Source organism: Tursiops truncatus, chromosome 12, assembly GCF_011762595.2.
Source record: "Tursiops truncatus isolate mTurTru1 chromosome 12, mTurTru1.mat.Y, whole genome shotgun sequence".
NCBI lineage: Eukaryota > Metazoa > Chordata > Mammalia > Artiodactyla > Delphinidae > Tursiops > Tursiops truncatus.
In genome coordinates, this window is record NC_047045.1 from 47988653 (window position 1) to 48009676 (window position 21024).

The 21024-nt window shown below is 40.6% G+C and overlaps 2 protein-coding genes across 7 annotated transcripts in view; one reads left to right on the forward strand and one right to left on the reverse strand.

Moving 5' to 3' along the window:
- Positions 1-21024, reverse strand: part of MCM9 (minichromosome maintenance 9 homologous recombination repair factor) — an 82092-nt gene that overhangs the window by 38189 nt on the left and 22879 nt on the right. The gene's annotated exons all lie outside the window — the stretch shown is intronic.
- ASF1A (anti-silencing function 1A histone chaperone) lies at positions 6384-18998 on the forward strand. Of its 2 annotated transcripts, none has more exons than XM_004314431.4 (4): positions 6384-6870; positions 12674-12789; positions 17069-17245; positions 18537-18998. In XM_004314431.4, the coding sequence occupies exons 1-4, from the start codon at positions 6762-6764 to the stop codon at positions 18747-18749; spliced, it is 615 nt and encodes a 204-aa protein (XP_004314479.1). In that variant the 5' UTR covers positions 6384-6761; the 3' UTR covers positions 18750-18998. The 2 variants fall into 2 exon arrangements, with proteins under 2 accessions (XP_004314479.1, XP_019785207.1); XM_019929648.3 differs by lacking the exon at positions 6384-6870 and adding an exon at positions 8430-10369.

A 21024-nucleotide genomic window follows, 5' to 3' on the forward strand; every position in this document is an offset into this window, starting at 1 on the left:
TGTTGGTCTATATCGTTATGCCATTACGACATTGGACTTCATCAAAATTAAAAGCTTTTGTGATGCAAAAGACACCCCCAAGAAAATGAAAAGATAAGCTACACTACAGGAGAAAAATTTTGCAAACCTGGTAAATACAAGTCTCTTATCAGAGACTATATATTCTATATATATTTAGAATATATAAATAACTCACAATCTAACCATAAAAAAGACAAATAACCCAATTTTTTAGATGGCTAAAGGAGCTGAAGAGACATTTCTCTACAGAAGACATACAAATGGCTGATAAGCAAATGGAAAATGCTCAACACCTTTAGCCACCAGGGAAATGTAAATCAAAACCACAGTGAGAACGACTTCTCACAGCACCCAAAGGTATAATCAGAAAGACACAGTAACAAGTGTTGGTGAGGATGTGGAGAAATTGGAAAGCTTATACACTGTTGGTGGGAACGTGAAATGGTGCAGCCACTCTGGAAAACAGTCTAGTAGCTTCTTGTTACCATATGATCCAACAACTTCACTCTTAAGCATATACCCAGAAAAATGAAAACATATGTCCCCGACAAAAATCTGTATACAAATGTTGATAGCAATATATCTGTTATTAAAAAAAAAAAAATCACTGTGTAATCATACCGGGGGTATTTAGAGATAGATTCTTTGCATGCTGGATTCAAGGCCTTAACGGGCACAAATTCTACCAACAAGATCCACCAATTAATTAGCTATCAGTTCATTGTGAAACCTTTCCACTTCCTATCCTTGCTAGTTTTCTACCTTTTCTAAAATACCCTGCATATAAGGCCTCCAATCTCAGGAAGCTGACTTGCCTAGCTTCCGTCAAGCGTGACTCCATCTAACGTCATTTGTCTCTATAGTAACCGACTAAAAAAGCTGCTGTGCTTAGCAGAGGTTTTGTGCAAGCAGTGGTCCAGCCTAGAGATGTGTTAAAGACTTGAGTCCCCTCTCTACTTACCACTGAATTCTTCCTGGTACTAGGGAAAGGACAGAGCCTCTGACAAACAGGAGAGGTGGAGGGTGAAAGAGAAAAGGACAGAATGTAAAACATGAAGGACAGTGGACTACAAGTAGAGACTGATTTCAAAAGGAAACGAGTTTAGAAGGAGCTTCATTTATAAGAGGACTAAGAACACATGGTTAAAAACTAGATACAAGAAACAGAATATAGGGCTTTCCTGGTGGCGCAGTGGTTGAGAGTCCGCCTGCCGATGCAGGGGACGCGGGTTCGTGCCCCGGTCCGGGAAGATCCCACATGCCGCGGAGCGGCTGGGCCCGTGAGCCATGGCCGCTGAGCCTGCGCGTCCGGAGCCTGTGCTCCGCAACGGAAGAGGCCACAACAGTGAGAGGCCCACGTACCGCAAAAAAAAAAAAAAAAAAAGAAAGAAACAATATAATTATCAAGCATGTCCATCCATATTCTTCTGGTCAGAAACAATACCATGATATTGACATCAGCAGACTGTCCACAAGAAACATGATTATGGTGCTTCAGAAAGCTGACTAGTTATTGACAGTGATCCAAAAGATGTTTAACAGTATAGTCCATCCAAAAGTTGTTTAACAGTATAGTCCAGCTATGGATAAGGGGCCAAACACAGCTTCTCTTCAACAAATTTGTAACCTAATGGTGGGTAGCAATGAACACAAAACAGTGAAACTGTTACAGAGAATGGAGGAGGGGGACACACTTTATGTAACAAACATAAAAACCTTATTAAGAGTGTAATGATGCATTCCAGGATCTATCCTCCCCACCTCCCAATCACTCCTCCCGCAACAGGAGACTTGGCATCTGCAGCCTCAATGGGGAGGCTCCCACAGCTCTGCCTTGGCTGCAGCCTCCTCTCACTCCCAGTATATACCGGGGCAAACCTCATTCATGGAGCTTTGTTCCTCAAGAGTTCATTCATCAAGTCATTACTACAGTGTCTGCCAGGCTGTGGGTTCTTCCAGGAAATTATACCAATTGCTTTTCTGCACCACGTAAAGTCCACTTTAAATATTATCCGACACAGTGGACAGAAAACAGAGAAGCACTAAGTCAGCACTTAAAGGAGCAGGTTTCTGAGCACCAGTGTCCTCATTTGTTATCTGGAGATGATAATATTTTACCTTCCTACCATACCAGTGTGCTACAAGGCTCAAAAACAGGTTATTTAAAAATTTTTTACAAATAGTAAAGAAAACATCATAGGTATATACATATATGCCATATATCTGTATGTATACCATATATATATACACACACACACACAGCCTTTATTGTGATACCGTATTTTGCCTCCCATAGAACTTTAACCATTACTGTTAAAGTTGCATCTAACACTTTCTATTCTGTACCATACTGACTTGATTACGTAGTTATCTTTCCTACTGGACCATAAGGTCTTTGAGGATAATGTCCACATACGTTTTTGTCTTTGAATATTCCGCAGAGCCTAGCACAATAATTCACATAATAAATACTCTCTCTCTACATATATAATGAGTTATTATTATTAAAATCATTACTCTAGGAGTTATTCCTTCTAGAAATGTCTGTAAACTGCAGCAAATCTCTACGTTCTACATTCATACAGAAATTGTCATTTAAAACTGTCGTGAAATTTTGACATCCTATAATAAGAATAGGGAGCCCTTTAAACTAACTAAAGATCATATTACAACAAGCCTTACATGAGAATTTTTTTAAGAGATGGGGACGATAACGCAAATGTCTTCTCAAAGAGAATTCAAGACAGTGATAATATAATTACCCCAGGTGAAATTTAGGATTTGAACAAAGGCAAGAGGTCAGCATTTCCATACCTATGATAACTTCTGCAGCAGGTAGGGTCTGAGACTTTGATTTAATTCTTAGTTCTAATACATTTCAATCCAGTATATTTTAATTTATTTATTTTTAATTTTTGGTTGCACTGGGTCTCTGTTGCTGCACCCAGCCTTTTCTCTAGTTGAGGCGAGGGGGGGCTACTCTTTGCTGCGGTGCACTGGCTTCTCATTGCGGTGGCCTGCCTTGTTGCGGAGCGCTGGCTCTAGAGTGCAGGCTCAGCAGTTGTGGCGCACGGACTTAGTTGTTCCGCGGCATGTGGGATCTTCCCGGACCAGGGCTCGAACCCGTGTCCCCTGTATTGGCAGGTGGATTCTTAACTACTGCGCCACGAGGAAAGTCCCTAATCCAGTATATTTTAACTTAATCCAATTTAATTCTAGTACATTTTAACTCACTCCTTCATCTAGTTTTGTGTGTGACTTCAATTTAACTTCAAGTTTAAGATACTTAGGAGCCCTCTGTAGATGAGCTTTGGAACACAGACGCGAGTTGCATCTGGTCTGCTCAGAATTTAAGGTGTGCACACCCTACAGCAGGCACTTCCTCTGAGGAACAGCTACAGCACCCCACCCCACCCCACCCCACGGCCTGCTGGCATGGCTAAATGGCCCCTTGATAGATGGACTGTACGTGGATTAAACACACTTAGAGTACCAAATAAACTTAATTCTGGGAGGAAAAATTACACCTGCATTAGTTGGCTAGGGCTGCCATAACAAAACACCAGACTGGGTGGCTTAAACAACAGTAATCTATTTTCTCACAGTTCTGGAGGTTAGACATAAAAGATCAGGTGTCAGCAAGGTTGGTTTCATTTGACTTACAAATGGCCGCCTTCTTGCTGTGTCCTCACCTGGTCTTTCTCCTGTGCATGAGTGCCCTTGGTGTCTCTTTTTACGTCCAAATTTCCTCCTTGTATATAGATGCCAGTTAGAATGGATTAGGGCCCAACCTAAAGGACTCACTTTAACTTAACCACCTCTTTAAAGGCCCTGTCACCAAATACAGTCACAGTCTGAGGGACTGAGGACATAGTAGTGCTTCAACATATGAATTTGGGGGTGGAGGGCACAATTCGGCCCATAACGATAGCTAACTAGGTTCATTTATCTCTGTCCTAGGCATTAATTTAGGCTTTGTTCATTTAAGAGCCAAAGCATCCTTTTTCAGCCATCCTTCCCCCAGTCAGTCTGTACAGAGAGAAGTGATTTGGGGATTACATTCCGTGTAGACCTCCAAGCATCATGTGGGTCCCCTTGGGTACCTAAGACATGACAGCATTCATGGTGACCCATCTGTTGCAATATCGTTAACTGTTTGAGGGTCACCAAAAAGTTGTTCAGCAACAGATCTTATAGACTGCCTCTGAAACCAGAATAATGCTTTTACAGTCTTTACCCCTATGGCATGCCAGTTAATTTAGAGATATGCGAGGGTACGTCTGAGAATCCCTTTGGCCTTTCCTAGAAAGCACTGTCAGCGGTGAGGAAACTATTGGAGAACATACCCAAAGGCTCTTTAATACTTCTGAGGGGCAGTAACAAAGAGAGTTAAGATGGCGAAAGGCAATATGAAAGGCCTGGAGCCAATTCTGTGGCTTCCAGTGAACTAATAGGGAGGGCTTTTTTCCCCCTTAAATACTGTTATATACGACATGTTAAACAAAAGATTTCAAAGAAAATAAGCCAAACAAGTAGTATCCAGTAAATCTTCTCATTCTTCATGCTGCATACCACCAGAAGCGAATCTTATGATAAGACGCACCTTATTATGACACACCTATGGTCAGATTCAAAATGCACTTGATTTTACCAAGCTTATAAGGTCATTTTTATAAAGCAAGTGGATTAGAATCTCCTCTTAAGTGTGCCTGCAGTAATCAGGAAACTCCATACACCATTCTCAAGGGAGTCATGTTTTATACTTCAAATGGTTATTTATCTTATATGTCCAGTGTGTCTTACAGCATACAGCAATTTATACTTTATCTGAGGCGGTGTTAGGCCCAGCATTAATAACAGCGAACAGAAAATACAGTTTATCACTCAACGCAATCTGCATCTGTCGCCACAGTATCACTCTTATAGTCTAATGCACACAAGCAACTGGGCTTGAGGCAACCTTTTCTAGGTCATATATGACTGCTAATCCACTGACGATAAAATGGGATCCCCACTCTAAGTACTTTCCCTAAATGCGGGGAGGCCTGGTATTAGCTGTCCCATATTAATTTTCAAAAGACCATCAGATGAAGAAGTCATCAAAAGTCATCAAAAGCAAACTACTTAGGTATGAACAATGCCCAAAGAATGATAACTGAAAAATTCTCTAAGAGAAAACTTCCAGCATAGAGGATACTTAAGAAATAATTTTCTCTCTAACTTCCAGCATAGATGATACTTAAATACTTTTCTCTCTGAATTTAATTAGCCAAGTTTAATTGTTTCATTTCAAAATACTTAAGGAAAAAAATGGTTTATGCAGCAGCAGCAAAAAAAAATCCCTTTATACCCCTCTCACTTAGTAAATAGAAGCAGTTCAACAACCTTAAAAATGTGTTACAAGCTCTCCCTTTCCCTACAGAGGTAGTCAAGCAGCATAAATACACTGACACTGAATGGAGAATAATCAAGCAAAGGTTCCTCTGAACTTGTGGTGTCTGCCACAAATTTTTACTTACTAACGGTTTAGGTCATGAATTTTTTGAAAATTGCATGTCTTGGTATGCTTTTGTGGTTTCTCCTCTGCTTTTCCCTTCTCTGTTTTATCTGTTGCCCTTTGGTCTCCTGACACTTCCATTTTCTCCTTTTATGTTCCTGCTGTGCCCACCGCACGGGAGAAACCTGGGCGTAACTGATCCCACCTTTAATCATCTTTTTCTAATTCCAGACTTTCCGGTTGGAATGGGAGGAGGAAGACCCAGGTGCAGCCCAAATATTACCTATTCCACAAAGTGTGGGTGGAAAAGCGTCTCCTCGCCCTTCATTTTGTATCTATTTAACTAACGGCGCTGTCGTGCCCAAACGCATACTGGCCAAGAACTAGATTTCCAAAATGGCTTTGCTCCTTTCGAGCTGGCATCAGTCTATAAAATGCAATTTACTTCCACTGCAACCACCCCTTCCCTGTACCTCAAATACTACCCAATATACAGACAAGTGAACCTAACCTAGTGTAGACAGCGAATTCACATCTGCTAAATTCAGTAGAAAGCCGGCACAGCCGTTGGACTTATGTAAAGAAAGCGTTAAAAGAAAAAAAAAAAACCAAAAAACCACACTAAGCAAACCCGAGGGGCGGGCTTCGCCGGAGATCGCGCTCTCCCGCCGCCGTGCGGACGACGAGCAACCCTCCCCGCCGTGGCCACGCCTCCTCCTCCGACCCCGCCCCACCGAGGCCACGCCCGACGTGAGGCGCGGGAGCCGCCGGGCCGGAGGCGGGGCTTGAGCCGCCCCTCCCACCGCCGCCGCCGGCGGCCTCCGCGCGGGCCTCACAGCCCGTATTCCACTCACTTTGTTCTCCGCCTTTGTCCTAATCCACACCAGCAGGTGGAGCCGCAGTTAAAGTTTCCGAGTCCATTCCGAGAGCGGGAGCCCATCTTGCTCGCCGCGGAGGCCCTCGCTGGAGGAGGAGGGTCAGAGCTCGGGTGCAGCCAATCGTGGACAACGCTGCTAGTTATCAGAGCAGAATGGGCTGTAGTTTAGTGAAATAGGAAAGCTGCAAAACACTGTGGAGTGTTCCCGTGTAAATAAAAAGAGGAAAAAAAAGTTTCTCAAGTCTTCGCTGCACGACGTCGGGCCAGCGCCGGGGCGGGGGTCTGCGCTCTCCCGAGCGGCCACGCGCTGGACTTTATTGTGCCGCAACAAGCCCCCGTTCCCATTGTTTGTGTTTTTTTCAAAATATGGCAAAGGTTCAGGTGAACAATGTAGTGGTGCTGGATAACCCTTCTCCTTTCTACAACCCATTCCAGTTCGAGATCACCTTCGAGTGCATCGAGGACCTGTCTGAAGGTGAGTCGGGCGCCCGCCCGCCGCCGGGCTGTCAGTTGCGGGCTGCAGACGTTGAAAGTTTCCCGGGCCCGGCCTCGCGCGGGCGGCCGGTGCTTAGCGCCGGGCGGGCTGCGGGCTCGGCTCTGCGGAGGGAAACTTGAAGTTGATGGACGACGGCCGGCGAGGCGCGCGCGGCGTTCGGCCGCAGCCCGGGCGCCTGCCGCGGCTCAACTTGCGAGGAACTTGTTCGAGCGGAGGTAGCCATGTTGTCAGCTTTGTCTGGCGGGCGGACGGTTCGCGAGACCCGCACTCGCGCCCGTGGCGCCGGCCGGGGGTCGCGCTGGGCTGGCCCCCGGCCGCCAACGGCCTCCGCGGCCCCCACGGCCCCAGTGAGGAGGTGGGAAGGAGAGGCATATGTGTGTGGTCGCGCCGGCGAGTTCGCAGCGGAGCCATCTTACCGAGAGTAGAGAACTGGGCCACCGACCCCGGCGTCACGACGCCTCCTCTCCGCGGGTGACGAACGCGGCGCCCCGCCTGCCCACCTTCCTGCCCCCGAGCAAGAGGCAGATCCATTTTTAGGGCTTACGCTGGAGTTGCCGTACTCTCCCGGGTGGCCATGCCCGGCCGCCTCGGGGAGGAGAGCGAGGCTGTCCTTGCGCTGATTTCTGGCTCCCTGGACCAACCAGCAGGGGAGGCGGGCGCAGGCTCGGCCCCTCGGCGCCGCGGGCCGGTGCTCCCGGGGGCCGCCGGTGCTCGCGGGCCGGCGCTCCCCGGCCGGCGCCCGGGATGCTCGGGGCGCCTGGGGATGCTGGCACTCAGGCTCGCCCAGACCAGCGTGGACTCCTCATCCTTAATGACCGAAATCTTCTCTCCTCTCAGGAAGAAAAATATTGCTAAGCTAGGAAGTTACATTTAACCCGAGAACAGAAATAAGTAAAATACTTAAATAATTTCCAGGACTTAATCACTGGCTTCTAAGTAGTCTGAAAGAAGACTTTCTTCAAGAACGTGTTGAAATCTAAATACAGTAACTCCACATCCAAATACCCTGAACATAAAACACTAAAGTGGGCTAGGAAATAAAAGGTAAAGTCCTGATGGCAATGCAGAATTTTTTACTATTTTTTCTAAGTACGTTTTAAGGTCTTCAAAAAGATAAATATTTAATATATGCAGTAATAAATTTAAAAAGCTAAAATCTGCCAAGGTCTTTGCGATTTTATTAAAACAATCCAGTGCTCCATTTTCAAAATTTGAGGGGGAAAAAGTTTAACTTCATCAATGGTAATTCAACAATTAAATAGGGGACATACTTCTTTGAACTTACAAGTATGTTTAGCAAAATGCACTTTAAATTATATGCTAATCAAGGCATGTAAAGCACTTTCACTTTAAAAATTAGTTCTTAATCTCTGTATAATGTATTTTATGTAGGGTGTTAACTTGTTAACTTTTTAAATTGCAAAAACAATATATGCTCATTGTAATAGACTTTTTAAAAAGTTGTACATACATATATAAAGTTAACAGTCCTCTGTACTCAATACTTTCCCCCATCTCACTCTAAGTAACCATAATTAACACTTTAGTCTGTGCTCTTCCATATAGTTTTACTACATATATATAGCACAAATGCACATATATAAGTAGGGCACATTTTCAAAGACGACTCATTTATTAAACTAATTCCTAAATAGGCCATTGGTAATAACATTAAAGGGGATTTTTCTTATTACGGTACTTTGAAACTATTTGGTTACTTTCCCATAGTACTACCATAAGCACTTCAGCCACCAGGCCCATTTTCATGCCCTTTAAACTAATTTTCCCTTTTTATTACCAATTGCATATAAAAATGGGCAAATGCATGAAAAACTATTGAGTCCTTTCCAACTTATACTACAGTGTTTTAGGCATTAGAACTTCTTGAAATTACGGGTATTTCTAAGTGATACCTTCCATTTTAGGAGCCAGTTCTGAACAAGGAAGTTAGATGATTCAGGATGTTGTTACAGGGCTTTGACATTGGATGGTTGAAACCTGCCATTGATGTGTTCTGTTTGTTAACTAGGATCTGTTCAGAACCCAGCTGAATCACATCAAAGTTTTTACTAATGTCAGGAATATACCTACTTCTGCTTGTATACCTCTCTTCCCAGGGCATCTATACTGGGCGTTTATTTAGTATTGTTTAAGAGTTTAAGCTGAGTCATACCAAAGCTGCAAAGGAATCTTTCAAAAAGGTGCCATGCTTACATACTCCACCTAGAGGCTGTGTGGATTAAGGAAATTGAGTTTACTTAGCAAAGGTTTCTTATAGGTCCCATCTTTTATACTGCAGTTCTTTAAAAAAATTTGTTCTTGAAATTGAACTAAAGAATATTCTGAAGAGAAATTTTCACTTTATAATTTTGTCTCAAGTCCCAAGTCAGAGGTTGGCCGCCATTTTCCATACTTTAAGTTGTCAATAGCCCCCAAATGTTTTCACTTTCCTTTAAAAGCTGCCCTGTAGCTTTGCTTCAGAGAAAGCCTTAAGGAGTACTTACTCTTAAGAGAATATACTTGTTTCTACTGTAAGACCTATACAGGGGTAGGACAGCAATCCACAGATTTAAGCAGAGGCTTTCCTGTAAATCTGGGAGATAGGAGACCTTGGATGTGTTTGATCTGATGGTCACCAAGCCTGTACAAGTTTTGATTGACTTTATTTCTCTCTTTGTTATGCCTTGTGGATTGCTGACTCTCTGCTTCTTTACTGAATGGAGCTTTTTCTTTTTTTTTAAGTTGATCAATATCAATAATTATAGCTACTGTCAGTTGAATACTTATAATGTACCAGAACTCAATGGTGCTTCCTACTTTAAAACCTCAGGCTTGTACTAATTCACAAAGACTACATACTTCCCCCTAGATCACAGGTCTTCCCAAGTAGTGTAATTAGTTTGAAATTCCCTTGGTGACTTCCCTCACTCCTACCACAAATGGAGATAATTTGCAGGCTGGGATTACCATGATTAAATGAAACAGTTAACTTTTTAAATAAATGAGTAAACTCCTTCAAGTGATAATCTGTGCAAAGCATCTGACCATATCCCTTCTTGTTTCAAATATAGGAGACAAGGGAATGAAAGCTGGGTTCCAAAAAAAAAAAAGGACAAAACAACTGATGCTGATTTATAAATAAGTACTGAGCATTTTAAACTCAGTAGCTACAGCAAGCATCCATAAGCATAAAAATTAAGCTACAGGTGTTCCCTGAGTTACAGCCTATACTCCTTAAGGCTAGATTATCTCCTCATGGCCTCTGCCCTCACCCATTCCTTCCCACCTCCCACAATTAAGTTCCTTTATTTCACTATTCATTTGAGAACTAAAAGGAATAATTTATCTTCCTTAGATTTTTGGAAAGAGCCCAGGCTTTGGAGTTGGGTCCAAGTTGGGTCCAGGCTTTGGAGTTTATGTCCAAGCAGAGACATAGCTTGGATTCTGATTCTTCGATTTACTAGCTGTATGAATTTGGGTATGTTACTTAGCCTCTCTGAGTCTTAACTTTCCTATTTGTATAATAGGTATAATTAAATCCATATGATACAAAGCTGTTGAGGTTTTAAACAACAGGTGTGAAGTGGCAAGGCCAATGCCCAGCACATAGTAGGTATTTTATGAAAGTAAGTTTTTAAGTCATAACCATGTTCCTATGCCAGACCACAAATGCCAATTTATACCAATTGAGCTAAGAGCACGATACAGAGTGGTACAGATACACATGAAATGAACAAAGCATTATGAAAACCTGTATGTGACAATTCCCAGTCTTATCTCTACTCAGCTAGTTTAGTAGCTTCCACACCCCTTTCTTCTTAAAACCGTTTCTCCAACTGACTTTTGGGTTACCTACCTCACTAGCCACTAGTTTTGTGACTTTATTGATCTTATCTCCCCAACCTCTTAACTTTGGAGAGTGCCCAGGCTCACTCCCTAGGGATCCCACCTATTTTCAACTAAATTTTTACCAGACCTATTCATTATCTCCACTTATTCATTATCTCTAGAACTCCTGATTGTTTCCCTCCCCTGCCCCCTGTAAAAATAAGTGGCTCTTGCTGGCTCTATCTTCGGGATTTATCCAGAATATTACTCCTTCTCGCCCCCAGGGCTACATGTGGTCCAAGCCACCATAATTTCTTGCCTCAGCTGAACTAGTCTCCTGTTTTTTCCCTTGCCCTCTTACAGTCTACACTGAACACAGCAGCCAAAATGATCCTCCTAAAATGAAAGTCAGATCATGTCACTCCTCTACCCAAAACCCTCCAGTGGCTTCCCATGCCACTCAGTGTAAAAGCCTAAAATCTTTATGATGGCCTTCAAGATCTTGCATCATCTGGCCACGCCTCTTGCCCCCAATTTCATGGTTGGCTGTTTTCCCCTTTGCTCATTCTGCTCCTGCGCTGGCGACTTTGCTTTTTCTTGAGCATGTCAAGCATGTGCCTACTGCCTGGACTTTGTACTTGCTTTTCCTTCTGACTAGATATTCATACTGCTTGTTCCCTCTCTTAATCTTCATCAACAAACAGATGATCTCATGAGATGTCAGATGTAGGACCCTGCATCTGGAAATGTGCTAGAAACTGGAGATAAGGTGGTCTAGGTCTGGGACAGAACCATGACATAATAAAAGAAATATAAACCTAAGGGATCTTTTAGTTCAATAACTTGCAGTTTGTAATACAGTATGAATAAGTATCACCTATACTACTACTGTTATCTATTTAGGGAACAAAAATATCTACAAAGTTACAGAAAAATGACAATACATGGTGACATTAACTGGATTCTCCACAGGTGGCCCAGAAACACCCTCTGGTTGCTGGTGTAGACTCTGTGGAGTGAATCCAAGAGGCAGGCCACACAGTGCCAAACACCCTAAGAGGACCAGGAGGTCTCAGAGAATTTGTAGAGTGGTCTTTCTCCCCCTACTAAAGAGGAGGCCTCTTCCAAAGAACAATCATTTGACTCATCTCTGGGTTCTTCTCACAGAGCACACTGTAAAGGGTGCTCAGTAAAGTCTGAATTACACGGAACGTCTTAGGTTGCACTTTATTCTGTCTTGTTACTTGTGCCTGTTCCCACTGTAAATATTCTGATGTATCAAGTGGTATAAGGATTCTTGGTTTTCCTCTTCCCAGTGTAAAGAATGTATGCCATGAAGGGGTGCCATGAGGGAAAAACCCTGCTGTGAACCCTTAACAGTTGATGAGTTGAAGCCCTAAGGGGCTTCTGATCCACAAGAGCAGTTTGCAAGTAATGATTTTTCCACTTTGGAGCTCTTCGATGATTTGGATCTGTGCAACATAGCATGGGGGAGCCCTTCAAAAGTGTGCTTAGCAGGTTGTTAAAAGATGACATACAGAAAAGGGGGGGAGGGATTCCTTAGCCAAATCAGTTTGGGAAACACTGGATTAATGGTACTGGTGTTCCTTACTGAAGGATTTTTCAGACCCCTTGCTCTGCCAGTGTGCTTTATGAATCCTCAAGAGAAGGTTGTAGTATTTCCCAAGTTTTTGGCCATGTTGTTTTGTTTGTGAGGAGCCCTGCCCAGGGACCAGTATTTCACAAAACAGCATTTTGAGAAACTCTGCTATGAAATGTAAGAATTTCACACTCAAATTTATAAGGAGCACTTCAGTGCCTTTCTGGGTTTTCTGCTATGAAAAGCCAATTTTAGCAGCCAATAAATGGTGTAAGTGGACATTCAAAGGGTCTTTGATGTCATCTCATAATGTAATTAATGAATATGAAATAATGTTTTGGTTTTTAACCCTAGACCTGGAATGGAAAATTATCTATGTGGGCTCTGCAGAAAGTGAAGAATACGATCAAGTTTTAGACTCTGTTTTAGTGGGCCCTGTTCCTGCAGGAAGGCATATGTTTGTATTTCAGGTAAGATTATTCTTGGTAAATATGTATGCCAAATACATTTCTAAATGGTCCTTAACCCTTTCCCTTTGGGTTAAATCACTCTGGTTCTGCTGCATTCACTTTTTGTCTGCTTCTATCATGTTTTAAGAAGTCTCTGTGTCATGAAGGAATGCCACTTCCTGGTTTTGTGTGCTGAGAGATGTTACTGTGATGTTTATACTTCAGGGTTTGCACAGCATGCAGTAAACCTTATACTCTGTCAGGGCCACGTGGTGGTTAATTTGGGGCTCTTCCTGTGAATAGTCCCTTAGTATGAGACCTTCAGGGTGGCTGTCCAGCAGCCCCAAACAGGGATTCAAAATGCTTACTACTAACTGGGGATAGTTAGTAATATGCATTTTCAGATTATAGTTTCAGCCACTAGGAATGATGATGATATAACAAAACAACTTTATTTCAGCATATTCAATAACTCAGCTAGGTTATCAGGTATCTTAGAAGATAGAGATCTACGAGATCTTGGGTCACTGGAACTAAATGAAGTCCAGTGGTCTACTAAAGCATCTACTCTACAGTTCTTATAGAGGATTACAGTTACAAATCCACAACTCTATTTATCATTTGTGAGGAGAAATTCTGCTAACATAATTATGTTCTCAGATACCACTGACAGTATTTAGGTCTGTGCCAAGTCTTCAGACATTGTCTTCTGCATTCAAAAATATTACTTCTTTTAATCCATGTCAAATTGTTGTATAAAACTATTCAGTCACTTCTCAATTATCCATGTTTATTAGAGGGAGATAGTTATAATAATCCAAAGAGTAACTAGCCATTGCTTTTTAAAAAACTATTATTCTTAATTTTGTTACAAGTATTTCTACCCAACAGTCTCATTAGTTAAGTAGAACCCACTGAAAATCTAACTTTTCTCTCCCTGACCTCTCACTTCGCTCACTTCACAGATGGGACCAATTTAAATAAATACTGTTGGTCAAATAATCCCACCAGATATGAGCTAAGAATCTCTCAAACATATGGTATCTCTAGAGCTGCTACTGCTCCCTCCCCTCTCCTAAATATAGAATTCAGAATTTTGTTCTCCTAGCCCTAGTGCTTTTTATTAAATAAAAAGCAACAAATACTATATTTTAAATAAACAGTTAAGAAAAGCTTAAATATATTGACTAAAGGCTCAAATATATTAAAAGTGCTGTGAAGCTGAGTTGTGTGACTGTGTGGGGATACACTGCAGTTGTAGACCTGGTTCAGATCCCACTCTGCTGCTTATTAGCCACGTGTGACTTCAGACAGGCTCCCAGCCTCCCCTAGTCACTCCAGTCATCCCTAAAACGTGGATACTAGCCTACCTCATAAGAACGTTATGAGGATTAAATGAGGAATAAAGCAGTTTAGTATAATCACTGACAGGCAGTGCCTATTTCTATAATTGGAACTAAGCTTTTATTCTCTTAGCTTCTTGAAATTGTTATACAAAGAAGCAGTATTTGCTCTGACCCACAAGCCTGGAGAACCTCTACTTCACAGATGATAATTTATGATGCAAGAAACTTGATTTGAGAGGTAGTAATATACCTTTCTATGCTGCTAAAACAAAACAAAAAACAGAACTTGCAAATAAATGCCATGTTTTTGAAACAAACTTTTAAAAATCTTTTCTGTGTGTTTATGTTGGTTAAGAATACTCCTTAGCTTTTGGCTTGAAGTATCATAGGAAAAAAATTACTCAAAACTATTTCCCTCTAGTGATTTTTACCTTGGTATCCTGTGCACATGTTGCCAAAAGTACAAAGCAAGTACAGTGTGATTTAGATCATATGTTCAGCCTATGCATTTTTCAGGATTCACCATTATCAGCAGAAAGGAACTAAAACAGTTTTTATGTTTTAAACAAACTACCATAGCATTCCCCTGGTCTGCCAGGATTTTGCCTCAGAATAAGGCTAGCAGGAAGGTGCCTGGACGTCTGCCTAGTATTGCCTGTTGGAGTCAAAGATCTCTGCTGATCCCTTCTCCATCCTAAATGATCTGAGAGGCCTGCAGGCTTCTCTCCTTGAATTTGCTCAAGCTGAATCCTTTGGCAAACAACTTTTAAAACACAAACATGCCTAGAAACAATTTGCTGAGGGGATGGGAAGCAATAGAGGGGAAAGTTCCCATATTACTGAACTACCTCTATTTCCCATCTCCACCCAAAGGCAAACGGCATATTCTGAGGACAGGCCCTCTGTCCCCATTCTGGTATCTCTCCAAGAGAGATCATAAACCACGTCAGGGCAGGAACTGAGTTACGAATGAATTTCAAAATACTAAGTATATACTGTGTGCCTAGAGCTATGCTGGACTCGAGATCACAAAGATGAGCTGGATGGGATGCCTGCCCGAGATAAAGCATAGAATCGCAGAGAAGACTGAAGGGGAAACATATTTAGATCATTGGACATACATTAATAGAGAATTTGTGGGCTTCCCTGGTGGCGCAGTGGTTGAGTCCGCCTGCCGATGCAGGGGACGCGGGTTCGTGCCCCGGTCCGGGAAGATCCCACATGCTGCGGAGTGGCTGGGCCCGTGAGCCATGGCCGCTGAGCCTGCGCATCCAGAGCCTGTGCTCCACAACGGGAGAGGCCACAACAGTGAGAGGCCCGTGTACCGCAAAAAAAAAAAAAAAAAGAGGATTTGTGTTGAATAATATGAGTGCATAAAGAGTGCTATTAATTACACCTTTGAGTTAGAAAGGGTTTCACTAAAAAGGATACATTTGATGCAAGCTTCAAAGATGAATTTTTCAGAATGTTAGGGAAGGAGTATATGCAAGGCACAGAGGCATGAAAGCTTATTATTACATTTTAAAGAACCTACATTTCTAGACCAAGAGATGTGGAGTTAAAGGGGTTGTGATGTTGGGTGGAGACCAGTTGTGAAGGGCCTTATAAATGAAGCTAAAAACTGAGATCTTTATCTCAGAAATGAGGGTAATCATCTGAGGTTTTAAAACCTGGTAAAGGGATGGGAATGGATCTGTGCTTAGATAGCAAATGCTGGCCTCAGTGCAAATAGGCTACTGCTGGGGCAGACCAGTAGGGAAGTTTTAGCAATATTCCAGATAAGAGATAAAGACTTGAATTCTGCTGTCAGAGATGGGAAACATTGAAACTGCCTAGATGGAGGAGGTAGGGAAGCTGAGGGTGACAGATTTTTAGTCTGGGTAACTAGGTGAGTGTTTTATGCCTTTTTGTGTCCCCTACACATGGTAGGTATACTGTAATCATGAGTCTTCTATGATAATGGCCTGACTGAGAACACTAGTCAGAAGAGTTCCCAAGCTAAGACATTGGCTGAAGTGTTCACCGAGGCCCAGGGATGGTCCTTAGTGTCGTAGCAAGAGTAAGCCAATCTGCTGGGACTTCATGCACTTACTGGGACTTCATGCACTTACCACTCAGAATAGCTGCTTCAGGTCATGCTCAATGCCTCACCATCACTGCCTGTCCCCAGTCTGTGATTCCTTCCAACCAGTGTCCTTACTGTCTTCCACACGGCTGTGGACAGGGCGCTAGCCTTCACTTATGTTCTCAGCCACCTCTAGCTCACTTGCCCCACCTTCTGCGTTCCTCAAGGTTCAGCTTACAGCACTTTGATTCAAAACAAGATCATTGATTACATCTGCCTCAAACAATCTTTACCTTCATTGAATTTCCATATGTGGGACTATTTGTATTTTTTGAAAATCTATATAACTATTTCCATTCCATTTTCAGTTTTATATTAATTTACTATTAGAATATCTGTGAAGGGTGGATGAGTGGATATGAGAATATGTGTCCTGGGAAACTGGATAACAAACATTTGCTGCCAAAAGGCTATATGGAGATAACTGAATATTTACTAATTTAGGTCTGAAAATTATGACTGGGAAAGGTTGGAATTAATAAGACTATTGATTTGCTTACTATATTTTATAAAAGGTTCTATTATTGAATATTGCATAATCCCTCATGAACAACCACACACTGTAGCCAGAATTATTTTTCTCTAGATGTAGTGATGCTTTCAGGTGCTCAGGGTTCTTAGGTATACTGTGGAGAAACACGTGAATTATATTTTCTAGCTATACGTCAGTTTCAAAAAAAAAAGTGAGCATTTGCCTTCCCAGTATGATTTCCACATTTTGGTTGCTGCACCCTTAACCAAAGGTGCTCAGTGTAACCAAAACTCCAGTTTTGCTTATGGTTAACAACCTTTTGTGACGTGTGTTTCTTTTCTTTTTAAATTATTCTAGGCTGATGCACCTAATCCGGGACTCATTCCAGATGCAGATGCAGTAGGTGTAACAGTTGTGCTAATTACATGCACCTATCGAGGTCAAGAATTTATTAGAGTTGGTTATTATGTAAATAATGAATATACTGAGACAGAATTAAGGGAAAATCCGCCAGTAAAACCAGACTTTTCTAAGGTAATGCTCTGATTTTTCCTTTTTCATTAATTTTACTATACAACTTTTTTAAGCAATTGCCATTTCATGGTACACTATGAAAATGGCTTTGAGACAAAATAAATTTGAGGTCCTTGTGCCAACTGAGCAAACTAATCTTTGTTCCATTACCAGGGATGACCTCAAACCCTACCTCCAGATTAGTCATTAGTAATTACTGTTGGTTCGGCACCTTGAGAGTCTCTGATGATTTAGAAAATTGGAAGTGCCTCCTGTAAGAAACAGGTCTCTAGTAATGGCTCCCTGTGTGGCATTCCCCATACGTCATGATTCTATCCATTTCAGTCTTTAGACATTCAAATTCATGTTTTACTGATTATTCAATAATATTTTTGTCTGTAACTCTTCCCAAAATTGTGGGGGGAAGTTTTGTGTTTGTTTTTCATAGGAACGTTGTTATCTCAAAACTCCTGTACGCCTTGCTTTATGTGCTGTTCTCAGAGGTTAAACTAAAGGTCTTAAATATTATCTGGTGGTGAAAACAGCGTAGCTTCTGAGTGAGAAGCTGAAAATCTGTGATTCGGTATTCTCAAAAATACTAAGTACTTTATGATTTTCCATTGGGAGCCGTAATAGTTTAGTAACTGGTGATTTTTGTGAGATTGAACATAACACTCTATCTGCCAGACCATGCAAGAAAAATTACATGGGAGTAGAATGGAATGTTCTCCTTTCTGATAATAAGGCTGGAAGGTTTTTTATTCTGATGTGGAACGTTCCATTTCTAATTTATTAGTTACCTGTATGGTTCCTTGTATAGCAAAAAGAGAAGAAACTAGAATATTGTTTCTAAGAATGAGCCATAATAATTAAAAGATAGGAAACTATTAATAATGAGAGGTCATATGTGGGAATATTTTTCATTTTCCTTGAAAATATTAGTAAAGAAACACCACATTAATCTGGAAAGCATGTTAATTTGTTAAATAAAGCATCCTCTGAAGCATTTAAGAGATTCTCTCCCCTTTAGGAAACAAGTACAGAGTTAGAATATTTTGTTGGATAGTAAAAGAGCTGGATAATTCCCTCAGGTTCTCCACATCTTGCTTCCATTAGACTAAAATAATTTCTTTGCTTCGGCCCTATTTCTTGTTTATGTTATGTTTAATGTGCTTTACTTGACTTACACTTTTGTATATGAATTAGCCCTTAAGGAGTACTAATATAAAGAACCATTCTATTAAGGTCTATTTGTGTATGGTAATCTAACTTTCTTAGTGTTTACCATTTATATATTTCCTTCTTCCTCTAGCTTCAAAGGAACATTTTGGCATCCAATCCCAGAGTCACAAGATTCCACATTAATTGGGAAGATAACACAGAAAAACTGGAAGATGCAGAGAGCAGTAATCCAAATCTACAATCACTTCTTTCAACAGATGCATTACCTTCAGCATCAAAGGGATGGTCCACATCAGAAAACTCACTAAATGTCATGTTAGAATCCCACATGGACTGCATGTGACCACCTGCCATCCCTATAGTACAAATTAAGCTATAAAAACACACAGAACTATTTCCCTGAAATTCCGTAAGTCCATAGTCAAGATACAATGTGAAGAATTTGTTTAAAAAACATCCTGTAGAAAGTTTATAAGAAAACCAGTATTTGAGCAAATTGTGGAATATAAATACAACTATTTTTAAGTAATTTTTTTCTCTAATGTGTTATTTTATTTGTTCTGAAACTAATCTGATTAAAACATATATATTATTTTCTTTTCCTCTATATGTAATTAAAGCACTTATAAAGAAAAGTGAATCATTAGACCAGGTTGTAAAGATGTCTTAGCCTCTTGGACAATAATCTTTGGACCACTATTTTACTAATCTTTGAAAGAACAAAGTTAACTTCAACTAAAATGTGTCTTCCTGTGATAACACATAATTTGGTTTGATTTAAGGAGCAAGTTTTCATTCTTTTTACGGCATGCCCTTAAAGAAGGGATTTGAAGTCAACTGTATGCTACCAAGAACTGTAGGATCTGATTTTCCAGGCCACCTTGAAGCCTCTTATGGCTACTGTTCAGTTCATATAATGTTAGCCAGCATTCAGTTTGGTTTCTAAGACAACAAATGTGGTTAATTGTTGTAAGGTCCTCTGGCTATGATTTTTGTTTTTATAACAGTTTAGGACATCAGAACACTCCTTGAATCATACATCATTACTACCCAGTGAATTCAGCAGGTCAAGAGCAGATACAAACTCCCTAAGTTTAAGAGCAGGAGAGTATAATGACTTCGTTCCGTTCGTTAGATTTATACTACTATGAACTTAACTCTTTAAAACTGTTTTGCTAGGTCATCTGTTGTTGGCAGCATTTATATAAAAGCAGTGGATTTGGAAAGATATATTTAGCTTTATCATAATAGATAAGTTACTATTTTGGAACTATATATATTTTCACATGTAGTACTCTTCTCCATATCCCCTGACACTCATGCACAATAAGATTAGGCATATTTGTGGTGGACATATTTTAGATAGCTTTTCCAGGTAAGTTTTTTAAAAGCAGTCTTGGAAAGGAATGCATTAACTAAATGGGCCAAAAAGTTCTTTTTCACTGATGAGAGCTAGGTCCTTCCTCAAAAAGTTTCTTATGCTCCAGTAAATTAAATGTAGAAATATTCTCATTACTCTTGCTGCTAAGCAAGACATTAGCCATATAATGCAGAGTTATGCAGTGCCTTCATATCTCAAACTTTTATACTGCACTTTTTAAAGCTTATTTTGAGGAAGGGAAAGGGGCATTTGTCTGCATATGGATTCTCAGTTGTATATATTTCCTGTCATTCTAAAAAGTGACTTTGTGAAGCAAAATTTTGCTAAATGTTAAACTTCGAAATTTAATATGCCAGATAATTAAAATACTGTCCACTAACTAGTTCATAGACTTTAAAAGTAAAATACATCCACCTGTTAAAACCATATGAAGAAAATTTCATTTTTGTCTAACTGCAATTAAAAGAAAATGTTAAAATATTAAAATGAAAATAAAAGTAATACTTTCCAACCAAGAGCTCAGTGATTAATATAACAAGAACACAATATGTGCTTGTCAGGAATAAAGCATATATAAGCCAAATTTCCAAATCAATTCACTGCTGAGTTTTTATTCTGATTAATTATGATTGGTTTGTACTGACATCAAAGGGTTAGGTTTTTATATCAATTTGTAAACCAACAGCCAATTTTCACAAAAGTTTGAGACTTAAAAACTATTATCTCTTATTTAAAATTTTTATGGTTCTATAAGATAATTTTAAAAATTAAAATATTTAGTATTCAGACATTAGGAACTAAGAAACTGTAATGCACAGGTGGTTTTTTATTTTTCCTGTTTAGCTAGATGCTGCCTGAATTATAGCTAGAAAGTTTAGAACTGTTTTTTCCCTTTCTGATCACAGTAAATAGCTGTGTCCTGAGAAGATAAACATGAACAAATTAGTTATTGCCACAAAAGAGATAGGCGCGTAGGCTAGAGGGAATGAGGATATCATTTGAGCTGAGAAAACAAGCAGAAGTCTGAGAAACGTGCATGCATTCGTTCATTTATAACCTTATACAACCGTAGGCTTCCATGTGGTCTTACCCTCAGGTTTGGGGGTTCTAGTTTTACCAAGAAAGCCTGTGGCAGCAGTTTTCAAAACTTTTTATGTAATCCATGGTAAAAAAAAAAAATTTAAGTATGACCTGATAACACAAATATATATTTATATTAACAATTTTCATGAAAATG

What these genes read in the sequence shown, in the direction of transcription:
- ASF1A (XM_019929648.3), top strand. Translation starts at nt 10,147, where the DNA reads ATGGCCTCTGCCCTCACCCATTCCTTCCCACCTCCCACAATTAAGTTC. An exon ending in TACTAGCTGTATGAATTTGG is followed by an intron (nt 10,370 to 12,673) that starts GTATGTTACTTA and finishes TTTTAACCCTAG; the next exon opens with ACCTGGAATGGAAAATTATC. An exon ending in GGCATATGTTTGTATTTCAG is followed by an intron (nt 12,790 to 17,068) that starts GTAAGATTATTC and finishes AAATTATTCTAG; the next exon opens with GCTGATGCACCTAATCCGGG.